The sequence below is a fragment of the Papio anubis genome, chromosome 12, assembly GCF_008728515.1.
Source record: "Papio anubis isolate 15944 chromosome 12, Panubis1.0, whole genome shotgun sequence".
Lineage (NCBI taxonomy): Eukaryota > Metazoa > Chordata > Mammalia > Primates > Cercopithecidae > Papio > Papio anubis.
Genome location: NC_044987.1, coordinates 73444256 through 73463028, shown reverse-complemented (window position 1 = coordinate 73463028; position 18773 = coordinate 73444256). Strand labels below are relative to the sequence as shown.

The window sequence follows — 18773 nt, the reverse complement described above, 5'->3', positions numbered from 1 at the left end:
AAGAGCTATTTATGACAAACCCACAGCCAATATGAATGGGCAAAAACTGGAAGCATTCCCTTTGAAAACTGGCACAAGACAGGAATGCCCTGTCTCACCACTCCTATTCAACATACTGTTGGAAGTTCTGGCCAGGGCAAGCATGCAGGAGAAAGAAATAAAGGGTATTCAATTAGGAAAAGAGGTAGTCAAGTTGTCCCTGTTTGCAGATGACATGATTGTATATTTAGAAAACCCTATCATCTCAGCCCAAAATCTCCTTAAGCTGATAAGCAACTTCAGCAAAGTCTCAGGATACAAAATCAATGTGCAAAAATCACAAGCATTCTTATACACTAATAACAGACAGAGTCAAATCATGAGTGAACACCCATTCACAATTGCTTCAAAGAGAATAAAATACCTAGAAATCCAACTTACAAGGGATGTGAAGGACCTTTTCAAGGAGAACTACAAACCACTGCTCAAGGAAATAAAAGAGGACACAAACAAATGGAAGAACATTCCATGCTCATGGATAGGAAGAATCAATATCGTGAAAATGGCCATACTGCCCAAGGTAATTTATAGATTCAATGCCATCCCCATCAAGCTACCAATGACTTTCTTCACAGAATTGGAAAAAACTACTTTAAAGTTCATATGGAAACAAAAAAGAGCCCACATTGACAAGAGAATCCTAAGCCAAAAGAACAAAGTTGGAGGCATCACGCTACCCGACTTCAAACTATACTACAAGGCTACAGTAACCAAAACAGTATGGTACTGGTACCAAAACAGAGATATAGACCAATGGAACAGAACAGAGCCCTCAGAAATAATACCACACATCTATAACCATCTGATCTTCGACAAACCTGACAAAAACAAGAAATGGGGAAAGGATTCCTTATTTAATAAATGGTGCTGGGAAAACTGGCTAGTCATATGTAGAAAGATGAAACTGAATCCCTTCCCTATACCTTACACAAAAATTAATTCAAGATGGATTAGAGACTTAAATGTCAGACATAAAACCATAAAACCCCTAGAAGAAAACCTAGGCAATACCATTAAGGACATAGGTATGGGCAAGGACTTCATGTCTAAAACACCAAAAGCAATGGCAACAAAAGCCAAAATTGACAAATGGGATCTAATTAAATAAAGAGTTTCTGCACAGCAAAAGAAACTACCATCAGAGTGAACAGGCAACCTACAGAATGGGAGAAAATTTTTACAATCTACCCGTCTGACAAAGGGCTAATATCCAGAATCTACAAAGAACTCAAACAAACTTACAAGAAAAAAACAACCCCATCAAAAAGTGGGTGAAGGATATGAAGACACTTCTCAAAAGAAGACATTTATGCAGCCAACAGACACATGAAAAAATGCTCATCATCACTCACCATCAGAGAAATGCAAATCAAAACCACAATGAAATACTATCTCACACCAGTTAGAATGGCAATCATTAAAAAGTCAGGAAACAACAGGTGCTGGAGAGGATGTGGAGAAATAGGAACACTTTTACACTGTTGGTGGGACTGTAAACTAGTTCAACCATTGTGGAAGACAGTGTGGTGATTCCTCAAGTATCTAGAACTAGAAATACAGTTTGACCCAGCCATCCCATTACTGGGTATATACCCAAAGGATTCTAAATCATGCTGCTATAAAGACACATACACACATATGTTTATTGCAGCACTATTCACAATAGCAAGGACTTGGAACCAACCCAAATGTCCATCAATGACAGACTGGATTAAGAACATGTGGCACATACACACCATGGAATACTATGCAGCCATAAAAAAGGATGAGTTCATGTCCTTTGTAGGGACATGGATGAAGCTGGAAACCATCATTCTCAGAAAACTGTCACAAGGACAAAAAGCCAAACACTGCATGTTCTCACTCATAGGTGGGAATTGAACAATGAGAACACCTGGACACAGGGTGGGGAACATCACATACTGGGGCCTGTTGTGGGGTGGGGGGAGTGGGGAGGGATAGCATTAGGAGATATACATAATGTAAATGATGAGTTAATGGGTGCAGCAGACCAACATGGCACTTGTGTACATATGTAACAAACCTGCACGTTGTGCACATGTACCCTAGAACTTAAAGTATAATAAAAAATAAAAATAAAAAAATAAAAGAAAGAGCCTGAATACACCAATAACTGATGAAGAAATTGGATGATAACTTGGGGATGAGGATAGGGGAAAGTATTCAGTGTGTGTGGATAATTCTTTTAAAGTCTCAATTACGAATAGAAACTGGTAGGTAGGAACTAACCAATTTCCTCCTCAAAGCTAGCATGGTCTTGAGACTGCAGTCAGATAAAGAGTTGATTTAAAAATCAGAAATTGTGTACCACTGTCACTCTTGCATGTAGATCTGAAGAATTTAATGACAATACTAATGGATTACCACTTTAAAGGAGAGGCATGGTAGAAAGGACTCTAGGGTCAGATGCACCCAGATTCAAAGCCAGATGCATCTCATAGCGGAAACCTGTGGCACAGCCAGTGCATCATTCTCTGGTTCCCTCTCTCTCTCTCCCTCTGTCTGTCTTCCCCTCCTTTTCTGTCTCTCTCTTCCCACTCCTCTCTGTCTCTGCCTCTCGTATCACACACCGGCTTGACCACAGATTTGCTCTATGAACTGGGCCAGCTCTAGCCTCTCTGAGACCCAAATTTCTCTTCCATAAATCAGGAGGATAATATTCATCCTATGAGACTAAGGTGAGAATTATTGAGAAAATGTATACAAAAATATAATGCTTTGTGAATAGTTTATAATTATGCATGCATACTAAAGGAAGAAAAAAACCATGATTAAATTAGGCTTATCACAGAATGGAAGAATAGTCTAGCAAATTGAAAACTAGTAATTATAATACTCCACAAAAAGAGATTGAATAGTAACAATTATTTGTTCATGTCAATAAGTGCTGAAATGGCATTAGAAAAATCCAATATCCATTAAAAAAATTAAAGGTGTACATCTATATTTAACATCCTTAAACATCCTGGAAGCCAAGAGTCAACACTGTACATTGTCAGTGAACAAGAGGGAGACCACAGAAATCATGGAAGACTAATCAGAAAAAAAAAAAAGAGAGAGAGAAACATGTTGTATTTTACAGGCAAATTATTATTTTTATTTTTTATTTTGCTTATTTATCTTCTTAGAAATGAGGTCTCACTCTGTTGCCTGGGCTAGAGTGCAGTGGCAGTGGTATAATCATGGCTCATTGGCCTTAACCATGGGTTCAAGGATGGGTTCAAGCCATTCTCCTGCCTCAGCCTCCCAAGTAGTTGGGACTACAGACATGCACCACCGTGCCCAGCTAGGAAATAGCTATTGATTACTTATGTAGCCCAAGGAATATTAGGTAAAACTATTAGAAAAAAGCATACAGGTACAATAAATGGGAATAATGAGAGCATTTTTGTACACTAATTATAACCTGGTAGAAAGCATAATGAAAACTGGAAATCTCATTCATAATAACCAAAACATAAAATAATCCTAGAAATTAAGTTGATGAAGCATACATAAGAATGAAACTGCAAAGCCTTCTTGGGAAAACAAAAATCATTTAGGAAAAATTAAAATTTGTTCAAGTCTCAGTTTTTATGGAAAGTAAATATATTTTTAAACCAGGAAACATGATCTGTGAAAATGCACTATTATTAAAGGGTGTCCTCTTAGCCAAAATTCCAGAAACCCCCTATCTAATAATCTACTTTATAATATTGCTCCTTCGAATATGTTTTGGGTTAGATGACAGCCTAGTGTTGGCAAAGTGAGAAGGAGTTAGAAGATATGGGAATAGAAACTAGATTGGCATCTGAGTTTAGCCACAGACCTAGAGAAAAGACATTCTCATTTGGGTGTTTTTAGGTCCTAGGTGAGCAATGGAAGGAAGCAGCATTTGAGTGGGGTGGGGGAGAGGAAGGCAATTCTGAGTGGATCAAAGGCAGCCTCAGTATAGTGGGGATGTACAATCCTTTATAAAATCCTATAGCAACATAAAATCCTATAGCAATAGCTGACTTTACCGTATTTGCTAGCTTTTCTTTTTATTTTATCAAAATAGTACATGTACAGAGTCTAAGAATCAATTTCTGAAAGAGTGGCAATACCAGTCTTGGTCCCACAGGGAACAGAAGGCATACTCAAGTGGGGCAAGAGAAGTGAGTCTGATGAAGGGACAGTTTATAAGGGCCTGGCAGAGTCAAGGGAGTACAATAAGGAAAGGTGAAGCTCCCAGGGAGTTGTGACTACCCCTAAACCTGAGAAGCAGTTTCAGGAACCAGGAGGGAGAGCTGAAGCTGGAAGACAGGATGGCTGGGCAGAAGCTGTAGCTGCTGGAAGAGGACTGCCCATCTGTAGCATCCACTGACAGGGAGCAGTGGGTGGGTAGGTAGAGACCCTGACCTCACTCTTCTCTGTCCTTGGCTTCCCACTGACCAAATTCAGCTGGAATGCACAGGGTGAGAGAGCCGCTTGATGAGCTCCCTCGAGGTCACCCTCCGAAAGCAGGATGGAGAGGAGAAAAGTGTGGATCTGGGGGTTAGAATGAAATCCCTAAAAAACACTCCTGTGCAAATTACCTAAAACTACTGGAAAAAGTAAGAGAAATCCTCTGGAACTCAATCTGCTTTATTCATATAGTGCTATCTTTGTGGGATTTGGGGAAACAACAGAGATTTACGTGTTCAGCCTTCCCTGTTTAACTGGAAAATGTGATCATGGACTTTCCTTCTCCACTCGCAACCCATACACGGGTGAATGGTTGTCCTAAGACTTCCTTTCCAGAGAGGCAGAAGGCAGGCAAGAGAAAAAGGGTACAGAAGATACTTAATCTTTTCTCTTTTGCCCTTTCTTTCATTGAAACTGTGTATGACAACACATGTGTTGGGTGCCAAATTCTATTTCCTGGTGAAATTCTGTATTTGTGACTCAGCCTGGTAGCAGCAGCAGTGTCTCCTGTCCCATCACAGCACTGGCAGTGGCACAGCTGGGAGGCTCTGATGGGCAGACTTCTCAGTTTTGGGAGGGATTTCACAGTGATGGAAGAAGGAAGCAGTGGGATTATTGTTCATTGTATGTTTGTGGTGGTTCATTTTATGTGTCAACTGCACCATTGGGTGCCCAATTTATTTCTGGGTGCATCTGTGAGGATTTCCAGATGTGATTCACATTTGAATCAGGTAACTCAACAGAGGAGACTTCCCTCCCCAGTGTGTGTGGACCTCATCCAATCAATCAAGGGCCAAACAGAACAATATGCAGAGGAAGAAGAAATCCATTTCTTTACATCCTGCCTGCCTGCTTGACCAGGAAAATTGGCCTTCTCCTGCCCTGGGACTGGGATTTACACCATTGGCTCCCTTTGTTCTCAGGCTTTTGGACTTCAACTAGAACCACACCGCTGGCTCTCCTGGGTCTCTGGTTTGCAGATGGCAGATTGTGGAACTTCTCAGCCCCCATAATCATGTGAACCAATTCCTCATAAAAAAAATTATCTATCTATCTATCTGTCTATCTAATCTCTCATTTATCTATCTCCTACTGGTCTGTTTCTCTGGAGAACTGTAATATAATGTTTAATTTTGTTTCTGCAGTTAGATTGAGAAAGAAGGGCTATGGTCCATATGGTATCACTGTTCAAGGCATGGTTTGGTTTTATTCATTAATGGGAAAAAACTAGACAAGCTAAACATTATGAAGTTAACAATTCCACTCAAGGTAATTTTGAGATTTAGTGCAATCCCACTTAAAATTCTGACAGGATCCTTTCCAGAGCTTGATGAAATGATTTCAAAGACATTTGTAAAAAGAGAAAGATAATAATATTGAGGAATATTTTCAAAAGAAAGAGCACCTCCATTTCCAAGCCAGAAACCTAGCTTGTCAGCTATGATGCTTCTCTCTCTTACTCCTCCGCATCCAGTCCGTGACAGAATGTACTGTTAAAAGAGATGTCAAATACACCAATTTTCTCCATTACCACTTTCACTGCCGCAGTCCGAGCCACACCATTGCCTGCTAACCGACTGCAATGTCCTCCTAGACCATCCTCCCACACACCACTGGCCCCATCCAAGCTGCTGTCCACCCAGCATCCACATATGGCCTTATCTTTCTTCTGGCCTAACCTCTTCAGCAGCTTCTCATTGCTCATCTCCCTCCACTCTCTTCCTTACTCATTTTGTCACTGCTTCTCATTCATTCATCCATTCATTCCACACTATTTATTCAGAACTTTCAATGTGCCAGACAATGACTGACTCCCTGGGGAGACAAGGAGCAAAATCAGACTTGATTCATGCCAACACCCTAGTGGTTTTAAAGGCAAAGGACAATAAACATGAAAAAAGATTCAAGTGTGTTGGTAATTAAACCAATGCCGATTTAAAATAAGATTAATTTTGAATAAATAATAAATAAAATTTTAATGAAAATTTTAACTGAATGCTGAGGAGGCTAGGAGAAACAGACACATTTATTCATTATTGGTAATAAACTGAATTGTTACAAATGTTTTGGAGAAGAATCTGGCAAGACGTCACAAGGGCCACAAGAAAAATCCATATCCTTTGATCCAGCAGTTTTAATCTTGGGAAATTATTTAAGGAAATAATTTCAAAGAAAGGAGAAGGATTGAGGAAGACTAAGTACAAAGTGTTGTGGTGGGTTTTTTTTTTTTTTTTGACACAGAGTCTCACTCTGTCACTCAGGCTAGAGTGCAGTGGTACAATCTTGGCTCACTGCAACCTCTGCCTTCCGGGTTCAAGCGATTGTCATGCCTCAGCCTCCTGAGTAGTTGGAATTACAGGCACACACCAGCATGCCTGGTGAGCTTTTGTATTTTTAGTAGAGATGGGGTTTCACCATGTTGGCTAGGCTGGTCTCAAACTCCTGACCTCAAGTGATCCACCTGCCTTGGCCTCCCAAAGTGCTGAGATTATAGGCGTGACCACCATGCCCGGCCTAAGTACAAAGTATTTTATTGCAGTGCTTTCTACGTTAGCAAAAGACCTGACATTACTTAAATGATCAATAAAACAATAGATAAGTTGCCTAGAAGAAGCTGATATGAGTATGAAGACAAAATCAAATGCAAAAAGTAGAACACAGTGGGTTCAAATGTGATATAGATACTCTGTATACAGACGAATATATGAAGAAACAAAAGTAGTTGCTAAGTGTTAGAGTAGTGGTTTTTCATGTGATTAGACTTAATAATAATTTCCTAAATCCAGTGACCCAATAGAAAAGATGGCTGAATTACATTGTAAAATGAACTTTGATTATATAGAGTATATTTTCCAGTTGCTGTATTTATATTTTAGGCAGTGTATTGGCAAATGAAAAACGTAATTGGCTCCTGGAAAAAATGTTCTTTTCATCAATGCATATCTGTTAAGCAGCATTAAAACCGATGTCATAACAAAAATGGGGGAAGCTATGCAGCTTACATTGTCAAGGGTGATGAAAGGGTCTCTATGGGATAGGAGCACTTGTCAAAAACCCAAGAGCTGTATTCAGAGCTACAGAGTAAAGAGACTCAGCATCTTTTAGGTAACTCCCAATCCCTTAGCAAAGACTGGGCATGTCTCCAGCCTCCAGGACACCCTTATGTGGTAACACTGCCCAGTCATCTTGTTTCTGTGAAGCAACTGCTTCTGAGCTATAGTTGGGAGCTACCGACTCACAGTGCCTAGAACAGACATTGCAGGAGCTGGCAGTTCTTCTGACACTTTAGGGTCCATGAACTCCACTCAGGCTCAGTGAATCCAGCCAGACCTTCTCTTTCTGACTTCTAAGTTAGGATCTCTGCAACATAGGTTTTTGTAGAGTGGGGCAAAGCTGTTCAGTATGGCACCAAATTTGGTACCAGTTGAGTTCATGTTAGTAAAGCAGGGCCTTATTAAAAGATGCTTTGTGTATAAGATACTAATTTTCCTGCAGAGGACAGAAGATTGATTGCCTCCTGATAGCCTAGAGAGGAAGGCATAAAGGAATCAGGAGACCTAAGCTTTGATTTTGTTTTGGACACTCTCTGGCTATGTCATCTGAGTCGGTAACTTCTTTGTGCTTCAGGAATTTTTCACTTAATAAAATTAGGAGGTAAAACTTACATTATAAGTTAAAATGGATTTCCAGAACTACTAGATTAGAAGTGTTTTAAAAGGATTTCACTATTTCCAGATGACAAGCAGAGATCTACGGCATTACAATCGATAGGGAATGCCAGAGGTCATTTAGGTGAATCCCCTGCCTCCCTTCTTATCTAACCACATCTAGCCCCTCCTAGAGAGAACTCTGTGCTCTGATGGAGGGAAGCCCAGAAACAGCACTTGGAACAAACCATTTTGTATAATGGTTAAGAAGAGCCTCTGCAGATGTGGCCCACCTGCAGAGACTGGGTGTTGCCCTATCCTTCCTAGAGTGTCTAACATAAATTCCGAAGGGCAAGTTACCCAAAGACTACTGAAAGTCAGATACCTTAGGCTGCTATCTTATCTATTGCAGAGGTTCTCAAAGTATGGATCACAGACCCCTGGGAACCCCGAGACCCTTTCAGGGGGTCTAGAAGGTGAAAACTATTTTTATAATAATGCTAAGACATCACTTCCCTTTGTAATGTATTGACATTAACTCTGGCACTGAGCATGGATCAAGGCAATGGCCCCAAACCATATTAGTAGCTGATGTATTTTTCACTGCCACATACCAACAGTAAAAAACAAAAGGGGTCCGTTTCACTTAAGAATGTCCTTGGAGGGTATTGGCAAGATGGCTGAATAGGAACAGCTCTGGTCTGCAGCTCACAGTGAGACCAACGCAGAAGGTGGGTGATTTCTGCATTTCCAACTGAAGTACCCTGTTCATCTCATTGAGACTGGTTAGGCAATGGACACAGCCCACAGAGGATGAGCAGAAACAAGGTGGGGTGTAGCCTTGCCCAGGAAGTGCAAGCAGCTGGGGGCCTCCCTCCCCCAGCAAAGGGAAGCCGTGAAGGACTGTGCTATCCGGTCCAGATACTACACTTTTCCCATAGTTATTGCAATCCGCAGACCAAGGGATTCCCTCGTGTGCCTACACCACCAGGGTCCTGTGTTTCAATTACAAAACTGGGCGGCTTTTGGGCAGACGCCAAGCTAGCTGCAGGTTTTGTTTTGTTTTTTTTTCCATACCCCAGTGGCACCTGGAACTCCAGCAAGACAGAACCATTCACTCCCCTGGAAATGGGGCTGAAGCCAGTGAACCAAGTGGTCTTGCCCAGCGGGTCCCACTCCCATGGAACCCAGCAGTCTAAGAACCGCTGGCTGGAAATTCTTACTGCCAGCACAGCAGTCTGAAGTTGACCCAGGATGATTGAGGTTGGTGCCGGGAGGGGCATCCACTATTACTGAGGCTTGAGTAGTCAGTTTTCCCCTGACCGTGCTAAGGAGGCTGGGAAGTTCAGACTGGGCAGAACTCAACACAGCATGGCAAAACAACTGTGGCCACACTGCCTCTCTAAACTCCTCCTCACAGGGCAGGGCATCTCTGAAAGAAAGGCGGCAGGCCCAGTCAGGGGCTTGTAGATAAAACTCCCCTCTCTGGAGACAGATCACCTGGGGAAGCGGCGGCTGTGGGCCCACCTTCAGCGGATTTAAACATTCCGGCCCGCAGGCTCTGAAGAGTGCAGCAGACCCTGACAAGGATGCAGAAAAAGCCTTTGGTAAAATTCAACGGCCCTTCATGCTAAAAACTCTCAATAAACTAGGTATTGATAGAACATATCTCAAAATAGTAAGAGCTATTTAAGACAAACCCATAACCAATATCCTATTGAATGGGCAAAAGCTGGAAGCATTTCCCTTGAAAACCAGCACAAGACAAGGATGCCCTCTCTCACCACTCCTATTTAACATAGTACTGGAAGTTCTGGCCAGGGCAGTCAGGCAAGAGAAAGAAATAAAGGGTATTCAAATAGGAAGAGAGGAGGTCAAATCGTCTCTGTTTGCAGATGACATGATTATATATTTAGAAAACCCTGTCATCTCAGCCCAAAATCTCAAGCTGATAAGCAACTTCAGCAAAGTCTCAGGATACAAAATCAGTGTACAAAAATCACAAACATTCCTATACACCAATAATAGGCAAGGAGAGAGCCAAATCATGAGTGAACTCCCATTCACAATTGCTACAAAGAGAATAAAATACCTAGGAATACAGCTTACAAGGGACATGAAGGACCTCTTCAAGGAAAACTACAAACCACTGCTCAAGGAAACAAGAGAGGACACAAACAAATGGAAAAAGATTCCATGCTCATGGATAGGAAGAATTAATATTGTGAAAATGGCCATACTGCCCAAAGTAATTTATAGATTCAATGTTATTCCCATCAAGCTACCACTGAGTTTCTTCACAGAACTAGAAAAAACTACTTTAAATTTCATATGGAACTAAAAAAGAGCCCGTATAGGCAAGGCAATCCTAAGCAAAAAGAACAAAGCTGGAGGCATCATGCTACCTGACTTCAAACTATATTACAAGGCTACAGTAACTGAAGCAGCATGGTACTGGTACCAAAACAGATATATAGACCAATGGAACAGAACAGAGACCTCAGAAATAACACCACACATCTACAACCCTCTAATCTTTGACAAACCTGACAAAAGCAATGGGGAAAGGATTCTCTGTTTAATAAACTGTGCTGGGAAAACTGCCTAGCCACGTGCATAAAACAGAAACTGGACCCCTTCCTTATATCTTATACAAAAATTAACTCAAGATAGATTAAAGACTTAAATGTAAAACCTAAAAGCATAAAAACTCTAGAAGAAAATCTAGGCAATATCATTCAGAACATAGGCATGGGCAAAACTTCACGACTAAAACACCAAAAGCAATGGCAACAAAAGCCAAAATTGACAAATGGGATCTTACTAAACTAAAGAGCTTCAGCACAGCAAAAGAAACTAGCATCAGAGTGAACAGGCAACCTACAGAATGGGAGAAAATTTTTTGCAATCTATCCATCTGACAAATGACTAATATCCAGAATCTACAAGAAACTTAAACAAATTTACAAGATAAAAATAAACAACCCCATCAAAAAGTGGGCAAAGGATATGAACAGACATTTCTCAAAAGAAGACATTTATGCGGCCAACAAACATATGAAAAAGCTCATCATCACTGGTCATTAGGGAAATGCAAATCAAAACCACAATGAGATACCATCTCACGCCAGTTAGAATGGCGATCATTAAAAAGTGAGGAAACAACAGACGCTGGAGAGGATATGGAGAAATAGGAATGCTTTTACACTGTTGGTAGGAATGTAAATTAGTTCAACCATTGTGGAACACAATGTGGCAATCCTCAAGGGTCTGGAATCAGAAATACCATTTGACCTAGCGATCCCATTACTGGGTATATACCCAAAGGATTAAAAATCATCCTACTATAAATACACATGCACACGTATGTTTATTGCAGCACTGTTTACAACAGCTAAGACTTGGAACCAACCCAAATGCCCGTCAATGATAGACTGGATAAAGAAAATGTGGCACACATACACCATGGAATACTATGCAGCCATAAAAAAGAATGAGTTCATGTTCTTTGCAGGGATATGGATGAAGTTGGAAATCATCATCCTGAGCAAACTAACCCAGGAACAAAAAACCAAACAGCATGTTCTCACTTGTAAGTGGGAGTTGAACAATGAGAACACATGGACACAGGGAGGGGAACATCACACACCAGGGCCTGTCTGGAGGTGTGGGGCAAGGGGAGGGAGAGCATTAGGACAAATACCTAATGCACACGGGACTTAAAATCTAGATGATGGGTTGATAGGTGCAGCAAAACCACCATGGCACATGTATACCTATGTAAAAAACCTGCACATTCTGTACACATATCCCAGAACTTAAAGTTAAAAAAAAAGAATGTCCTTGAAAAAACAATAAAAATGATTAATTTCATTAGATCTCTGCCTTTGAGTACACACCTTTTTATTATTCTGTGTGACTAATTGGGAACTATGCAGAAGCACTTCTGCGATATACTGAAGTACTGTGATTGTCTTGAATAAAAGCACTTATGCGACTCTTTGAGGTGCAAGCTGGACTAGCCACTTTTTATGTTCATAAAACATCATTTCACTTGAAAGGACAAATGACAGACAAATTATGGTTATTCAGACTTGGGAATTTGGCCTACATTTTCTAAAAAATAAAGTGAGCCTGTCACTTCAAGGAAAACAACGGACAGTATTTGTTGCCAGTGATAAAATTTGAGCTTTCGAGCAAAACTCAGAATTTTAGAAAACCTGTATTCATTATTATGAACTTGATGGCTTTCTGATATTAAATACTTTTCTGATGAGGTTGGTAGTGATATTAATGGATATGGCTTTTCACATTGTTTAATGAACTGTGTCAACACTTGGACAATCTGCATAACTCAGTAAACCAGTATTTTCCAAATGATCAACATAAGATGTTACAAAACCATGCATTTGTAAAAGATCCATTTAAAGTAGAAGGTAAAGCAATGACTTTTACTGTAGGAGTATAAGTTCACTGATATAGTTTCATATTCCACATTGTAATTAACCTTTTAAAAAACAACAATTTGCAGAATTCTGGTGTAGGATCAAAGATTATCCATAATTATCGGAAAAGGTTATCAAAATACTCTTTCCCTTTCCAATTACATAGTGATATGAGACAGAATTTTCTTCACATACTTCAACCAAAAAACAGATTTTAAAAAATCTATGTGAATCTACTTTGAATCTAAGTTGAATGCAGAAACAAAGGCAAATGGGAATCCAGGTGTCTTCTATTAAGCCAGAAGAAAAGACAGTTCCAAAAACTTAAAACATTGATCCTCTTGTCACATATCTTTTGTTTTGAACAATATAGGTATTTTCACAAAATATGTTCTTTATATTAACCTGTAATGAGTTTATTATTTTTAATTTACTAGGTTTATTTTAAAAATAAATAATATTTTTAAATTTCTCAGTTTTAATTTTTGATATATGGAAGATTGATGGCTATAACCCATATAAACCACTTATGTTGGGATCCTCAAAGATTTTTGAAGCATGTAAAAGGGGTCCTGAGATTTAAAAGCTTGAGAACTACTGTCCTAAGATCGCTGTAGAGAAAGCAGCGTTTTGGATGACTAATAAAGGACGGGGGGCTTGGCAACTGTCAATTTGCACTGTTGTGGGAAGCTTCTCTGGGCATGATGATAGAGATTGGTTATCAAGACAGCATCATCTTTGCAGTGGCAAAAGGAAATTCACCTATTACTTAAGTCTGATAGAAGAGCATTAAATTTTCAAGGTCCTGATTAGATCCTCCCCCATGCCCTTTTAAATGGCTCCAGTCTCCCTGAGTGTTCACTCCTTTTCCTCCATGGAAGGTTTGGCTCACATTCTCCTCAGTACTGCCCATCATGACTAGGTGAAGGCTAGATATCTGCCTCCCAGGTCATAATGAATGCCACTCTGAGTTCAACAATCAGTACATAGTGCTTGGGAAGGCAACAGGCACTAAGAATCAAAGATAAGCACAGCATCACTTTTGTCCTGGAGGACTTCTCAGTCTAGTGGGAAAGAAATAGTTTTAAAAAAATAATTGCAGTATGATATGTTAAGTGTTATTCTGTACAAGTGACCAAATTTTCCCAACCAAAAATTAGGACACAATCTGATAGACAATTTCTATCAGACATAATGCCAGAAATGGAACAATCCTAGAAGATCTGGAACACACGTCTCCTATAATTACTAAGAAACTCTCAACTCCACAGAAATTCTGTATAGATTTGTACTTGATTTGGCCCAAAGACCCAAAAACAATTTTTTTTTTTCACCTCCTCCCTAAGTTCTGGGAAATGACAGTGGCAGAATAGAAAAGGTCAAGAAACTTCTTAGGATCACAAAAGATGAGTAATGGGCCCCTAACATTTTATTTCCTCTGGTTAGTGGATAAGAGAGGCTGGAGGAAATTTTTTCCATCACGCTCGTTCCAAGTGTTTTCTTTCCCCCAGGCAGATAGTCCAAGTTTCTTCGCACCGGTCTCCCACACGGCTGATGCAGATCAGGCTGAATCTCAGAGTAAGAAGAATGAACTAGAAAGAGGCTTCTAAGATCCCAAGCCTTGATTGCATGTGGGTAACATTAAACAATAGAGCTCTTGATTTGCCAACAAATGTCGGAGTCCCCTCTGGGTGGGCTGTGTGGGGATCATGGAGGTTCTGATCTGGTCTGAGTCTTAAGTCCCAATCATGTGCCTTTTTCTCCCCCTTTCCTTTGGGACCTGAGCCAAATCCCTCTTTTTAATCTCTCTCTCCCATTCCTACTGTTCTTCCTGAACTGTGGCAACTCCAAAGCAAAATGCACAAGAACAAAACAGACAATGAACAGAAAAAACAGGCTCAGTGCCACACACGGACATCCTGCCACCCACACAGAGAATGGGCAACATGCAACCCAAACAAAAGACAGGCCTAGGAGCCTGACAAACCCCTTTGGATTTGGATCCATTACTTACATCTCAATGTGGGCAAATAATGACATCTCTCTGCTCCCCAGTAAACATATCCACAAAAACACATTACTTTGAGGATTAAACACTAGAACATATTTCGAAATGCTTGGTTCACAGTAAGTCCACTTTTCTTAGTCTTCACATCTTTCTGCATGACTATTTGGTTAGTGTCTATCTCTCCACTAGCCGCTGAGTGGCTTGAGAATATGGGGTGCATCTTTTTTTTTTTGTTCCATATGATAACTCTAGAGCTGAGCACAGTGCCTGGTACATGTTAGGTATTTGTTGAGACAGTTATGTGATAGAGTGGAATTAGTAGGATTGACTTAAAAAATAGTCAGCTTTGGGTCTCCTGACAATTCTCATGGCTTTGTTTTGGCTATCTTGATAACAATGTTATGAAAGGATTTATTTTTATTTATTTTTATTTTTTGAGTCAGAGTCTCACTCTGCTGCCCAGGCTGGAGTGTACTGGCGTGATCATGGCTCACTGCAGCCTTGAACTCCTGGGCTTAAGAGCCTCCTGTCTTAGCCTCCTGAGTAGCTAGGATACAGGCAAGACTACAGGACTACAGGCATGTGCCACCATGCCCAGTTAATTTTAAAATGTTGCTGTGTTGCTTAGGCAGGTCTCTAATTCCTAGCCTCAAAGGATCCTCCCACATCAGCCTTCCAAAGCACTGGGAGTACAAGCTTGAGCCACCGTGCCTGGCCCCTCATGAAGGGATTTCAAGGTGGCATCTGAAGTCAGTAGAAAAAGGGCATGCTGACTAATTACCAACAGCTATGATAGTAGAGTATTTGTTGATCTTGACCTGTAGAGTCAAGAGCAGGTTCCTTTTGCCAGGTATTTCCAGCAGGTCTGTCATGGAATTCATGGACAGGGTCATGGCAGGGGCATTGAGGTTACCAAATGCCTGACCTGAAGATAAGCAGCATGACTTCAGGAATATTTTTAAAAATCACAGATAAGAAAGCACAATGCTGGGGCTGGGCACGGTGGCTCATGCCTGTAATTCCAGCATTTTGGGAGGCCGAGGTGGGTGGATCACCTGAGGTCAGGTGTTCAAGACCAGCCTGGCCAACATGGCGAAACCCCATCTCTACTAAAAATACAAAAATTAGCTGGGCGCAGTGGTGCATATCTGTAATCCCAGCTACTCAGGAGGCTGAGGCACGAGAATCACTTGAACCTGGGAGGCAGATGTTGCAGTGAGCCGAGACTGTGCCATTGTACTCCAGCCTTGGCAACAGAGTGAGACTCCGTCTCAAAAAAAAAAAAAAAAAAAAAAAAAAAAGGACAACACTATGCAAAGAAGCTGAAAGCATACCCGTATAATGTCTGCCTGTCTTGATGAATATACGTACTTGGAATGTGCATTTCATGAACCAGCTGACACTAGGGAGGAGATCTGACATGCTGTAGCTAGCATGCCCCACAACCAGACAGAACTTTGACCATGTGCTTTTCCTCAAACCACAGAGTAGCCACTCTACTCACGAGGGTAATCCTTTGGGTGTGTCTTCTCAGACCAATTCCCATAAAATGTGAGTCTGTACTTGGCAGTTCCGCAGGCACAGCAGTCTATGATGGGTTTGTCAGTCACCCCATCAAATGTGGAATCTGAAACAGAAGAGTCACCAAGTTAGAAAGCAAATGTGGGTTGTACATAAGGTGGTGCTATCGTGATCTCATTTTATCCTTAACCCTTAGGAAAAGAAGATGCAGTTTTCATTAGTTAATAAGACTTAGAGCCAGATCAGTACTTGGGCAATAAAGGATTTTGTATGCCTTTAAGTATGGTAATATTTTGAAAAAAAATAAATCAGTGCTTTTTCCCTAATAACTTAAGAAGATCTGTGGGAACAATAACCCACAGGTTATTTGAGAATATTTAAGATGGGGGCTATGTTGAAAAGTCAGGGGTAAAATTTACTCAATCATCCTTTCCGGATCCTGGTCTCCTTCCCCACCCCTCTCACAACAGGATTTCTCTAACAAATTTTAGGAGGAATACACATGTGTGCTTTCTTTAGGAAATATTCTCTGGGACCAAAATGACAGGACCAGAAGGAGTGACTTTGAAGCAGAGCGGTGAAAATAAATGGAGAGATATAAAGAACTACTGAAGGGGTCGGGGTGGGGGAAGGCATGCATATATAATCACGTCACTTCTTATCACGCTTTCAGAGACTTCACTGGGAGGGGTGGGAGGTGGAAATGTGTTCATAAGCTCAGGTTTACTGTACTTCTGGGTATAGAAGCAGCCAGGAAAAACTTAAGATTCCCTCTCGGCCCTCATTTTTAGCTGTGAATAGCTGATAAGTGGGGAAAGAGAGATTACATGAATAAATTCAGTATTTCCGATTGTCAAACCCACATCTCTAGCTGCACATTGTTGCTTTTAGTCTGTTCTGCTTCCTGCAAGATGAAAACAATGACTACAGATGTAACTTGCTTCAGTTGCTTTTTTTCACTTCCTCTACTAGTATTAACATAAATGGGTTTTTTTCTTTGCAGTTGGACATTTATTCTTAAATATTATACAAAGAGTAGTGACAAAGAATGTTAAAATCATTGTGAGTGTTAGGAAGAGCATTTTATAAGACTTCCTTTTGGAATTTACTGGGTTGATTTGGTTTAAATATATAAAATCCATGATGGATAGAAGTGAATTCTAGGTTCTAGGGTGGAGATGAAAGGATGAGACATCATAACAATAACTACAAAATACTGAGTCCTTTTATGTGCTGTTTTCTTTCCATATATTGTCTCATTTAATCCTAACAATGCTAGGAGGTAAGTACTTTTTCTATCCCCATTTTACAGAAGAGTAAATTGAGGCAGATTAGGTAACCTGTTCAAGGTCACAGGGTTAGTGAACACGGCAGGCAGAACTGGAGGCCAGGTCTTTTTGGGTCCAGAGCTCATGCCCTTGATCTCTGCACTACATTACTCCAGGAAAGACCTCATCTGGATAGGTCTGCATAGATAGCAAAGGGAGAAAACTTTTTTATTGTTTCTGTGTTGCTTTTTCCAAATGAAGAAAGATGCACTTTAAAAAAAAAAAAATGCCTCCCTACATAGCTCTAGGATTTCTAAATCAGAGATACATGCTGAGGTTTCAATTGTAACTACTAGGGGCTATTAAATGAGGCAGCAATAGTCTCTACAAAAACCAAAAGAAGGCCAACTGGTAGCTTTGCCTTATCAAAAGGGCTTTCAGATATAGGTGGTTAGCTTAAAGATATTTCTGAGGGTTCAAAGGGATGCATAATAAACCTTTTGGATTTTCAAAGGAAAATAAGCTTCCATTTGAAAAATACATTTTTAAGCTTCCATTTGAAAAATACATTTTTAAGTTTGAAAATAAAAACAGATATACTGTTTTCCTACTGAGGAAAAGCCTACTGAAAATGAATCAGGCTTTCAAAGGGCAGTGATAAGAATCGTCCACTTACTCCTCTTCTAACCACGGCAGGGCCTGCCAATCATGGGTAATTTCAGGCTATAGAGCATCTCCAGAGCTGCCCTCTCTCTCCATTTCTACTCTAAATCCTTTGCAACCCTCTTCCTGAATTCTTTGTTCCTCTTCTCTTTTTCTTCCTTTTCTCATTATCCCTTTTCTGTTGACATTTTCCTCTTTTTTCTGTGTTTCCCTTTATTTTGCCTTTTTTTTTTTGTCTTTTTCCTTTAATTGTTTGTGACATGGTATTAAAGTATGTGTATGCAAGGTCGGGCACAGTAGCTCATGCCTGTAATTCCACACTTTGGGAGGCAGAGATAAGCGGATCACTTGAGGTCAGGAATTCGAGACCAGCCTGGCCAACATGGCAAATCTCTATTTAGTTCTTACTTGTGAGACAGAGATCTTTTCATCTTTAGCAGAGATGAAACCCCATCTCTACTAAAATTACAAAAATGGGCATGGTGGTGCGTTCCTGTAATCCCAACTACTCGGGAGGCTGAAGCAGGAGAATCGCCTGAACCCGGGAGGGGTAGGTTGCAGTGAGCTGAGACTGTGCCACTGCACTCCAGCCTGGGCGACACAGTGAAACTCTGTCTCAAAAAAATTAAAAAATAAAAAATAAAGTATGTGTATGCATATGTTTGTTATAGGTCACTTTTTTGAGTATTTTGTTTCTCTGTTCTTAATTGGAAGTAACCTATTGTTTCTCTTGCTT

The 18773-nt window shown here is 40.5% G+C and overlaps 1 protein-coding gene across 1 annotated transcript in view; it reads right to left on the bottom strand.

Annotated features, from left to right (window-relative positions):
* The window catches only part of SPON1 (spondin 1), a 300029-nt gene that overhangs the window by 160589 nt on the left and 120667 nt on the right, over positions 1-18773 (bottom strand). Inside the window, exon 5 of the mRNA XM_003910193.5 lies at positions 16090-16212. Within this exon, the coding sequence (XP_003910242.3) occupies positions 16090-16212 (123 nt within the window). The remainder of the gene's footprint in view (positions 1-16089; positions 16213-18773) is intronic.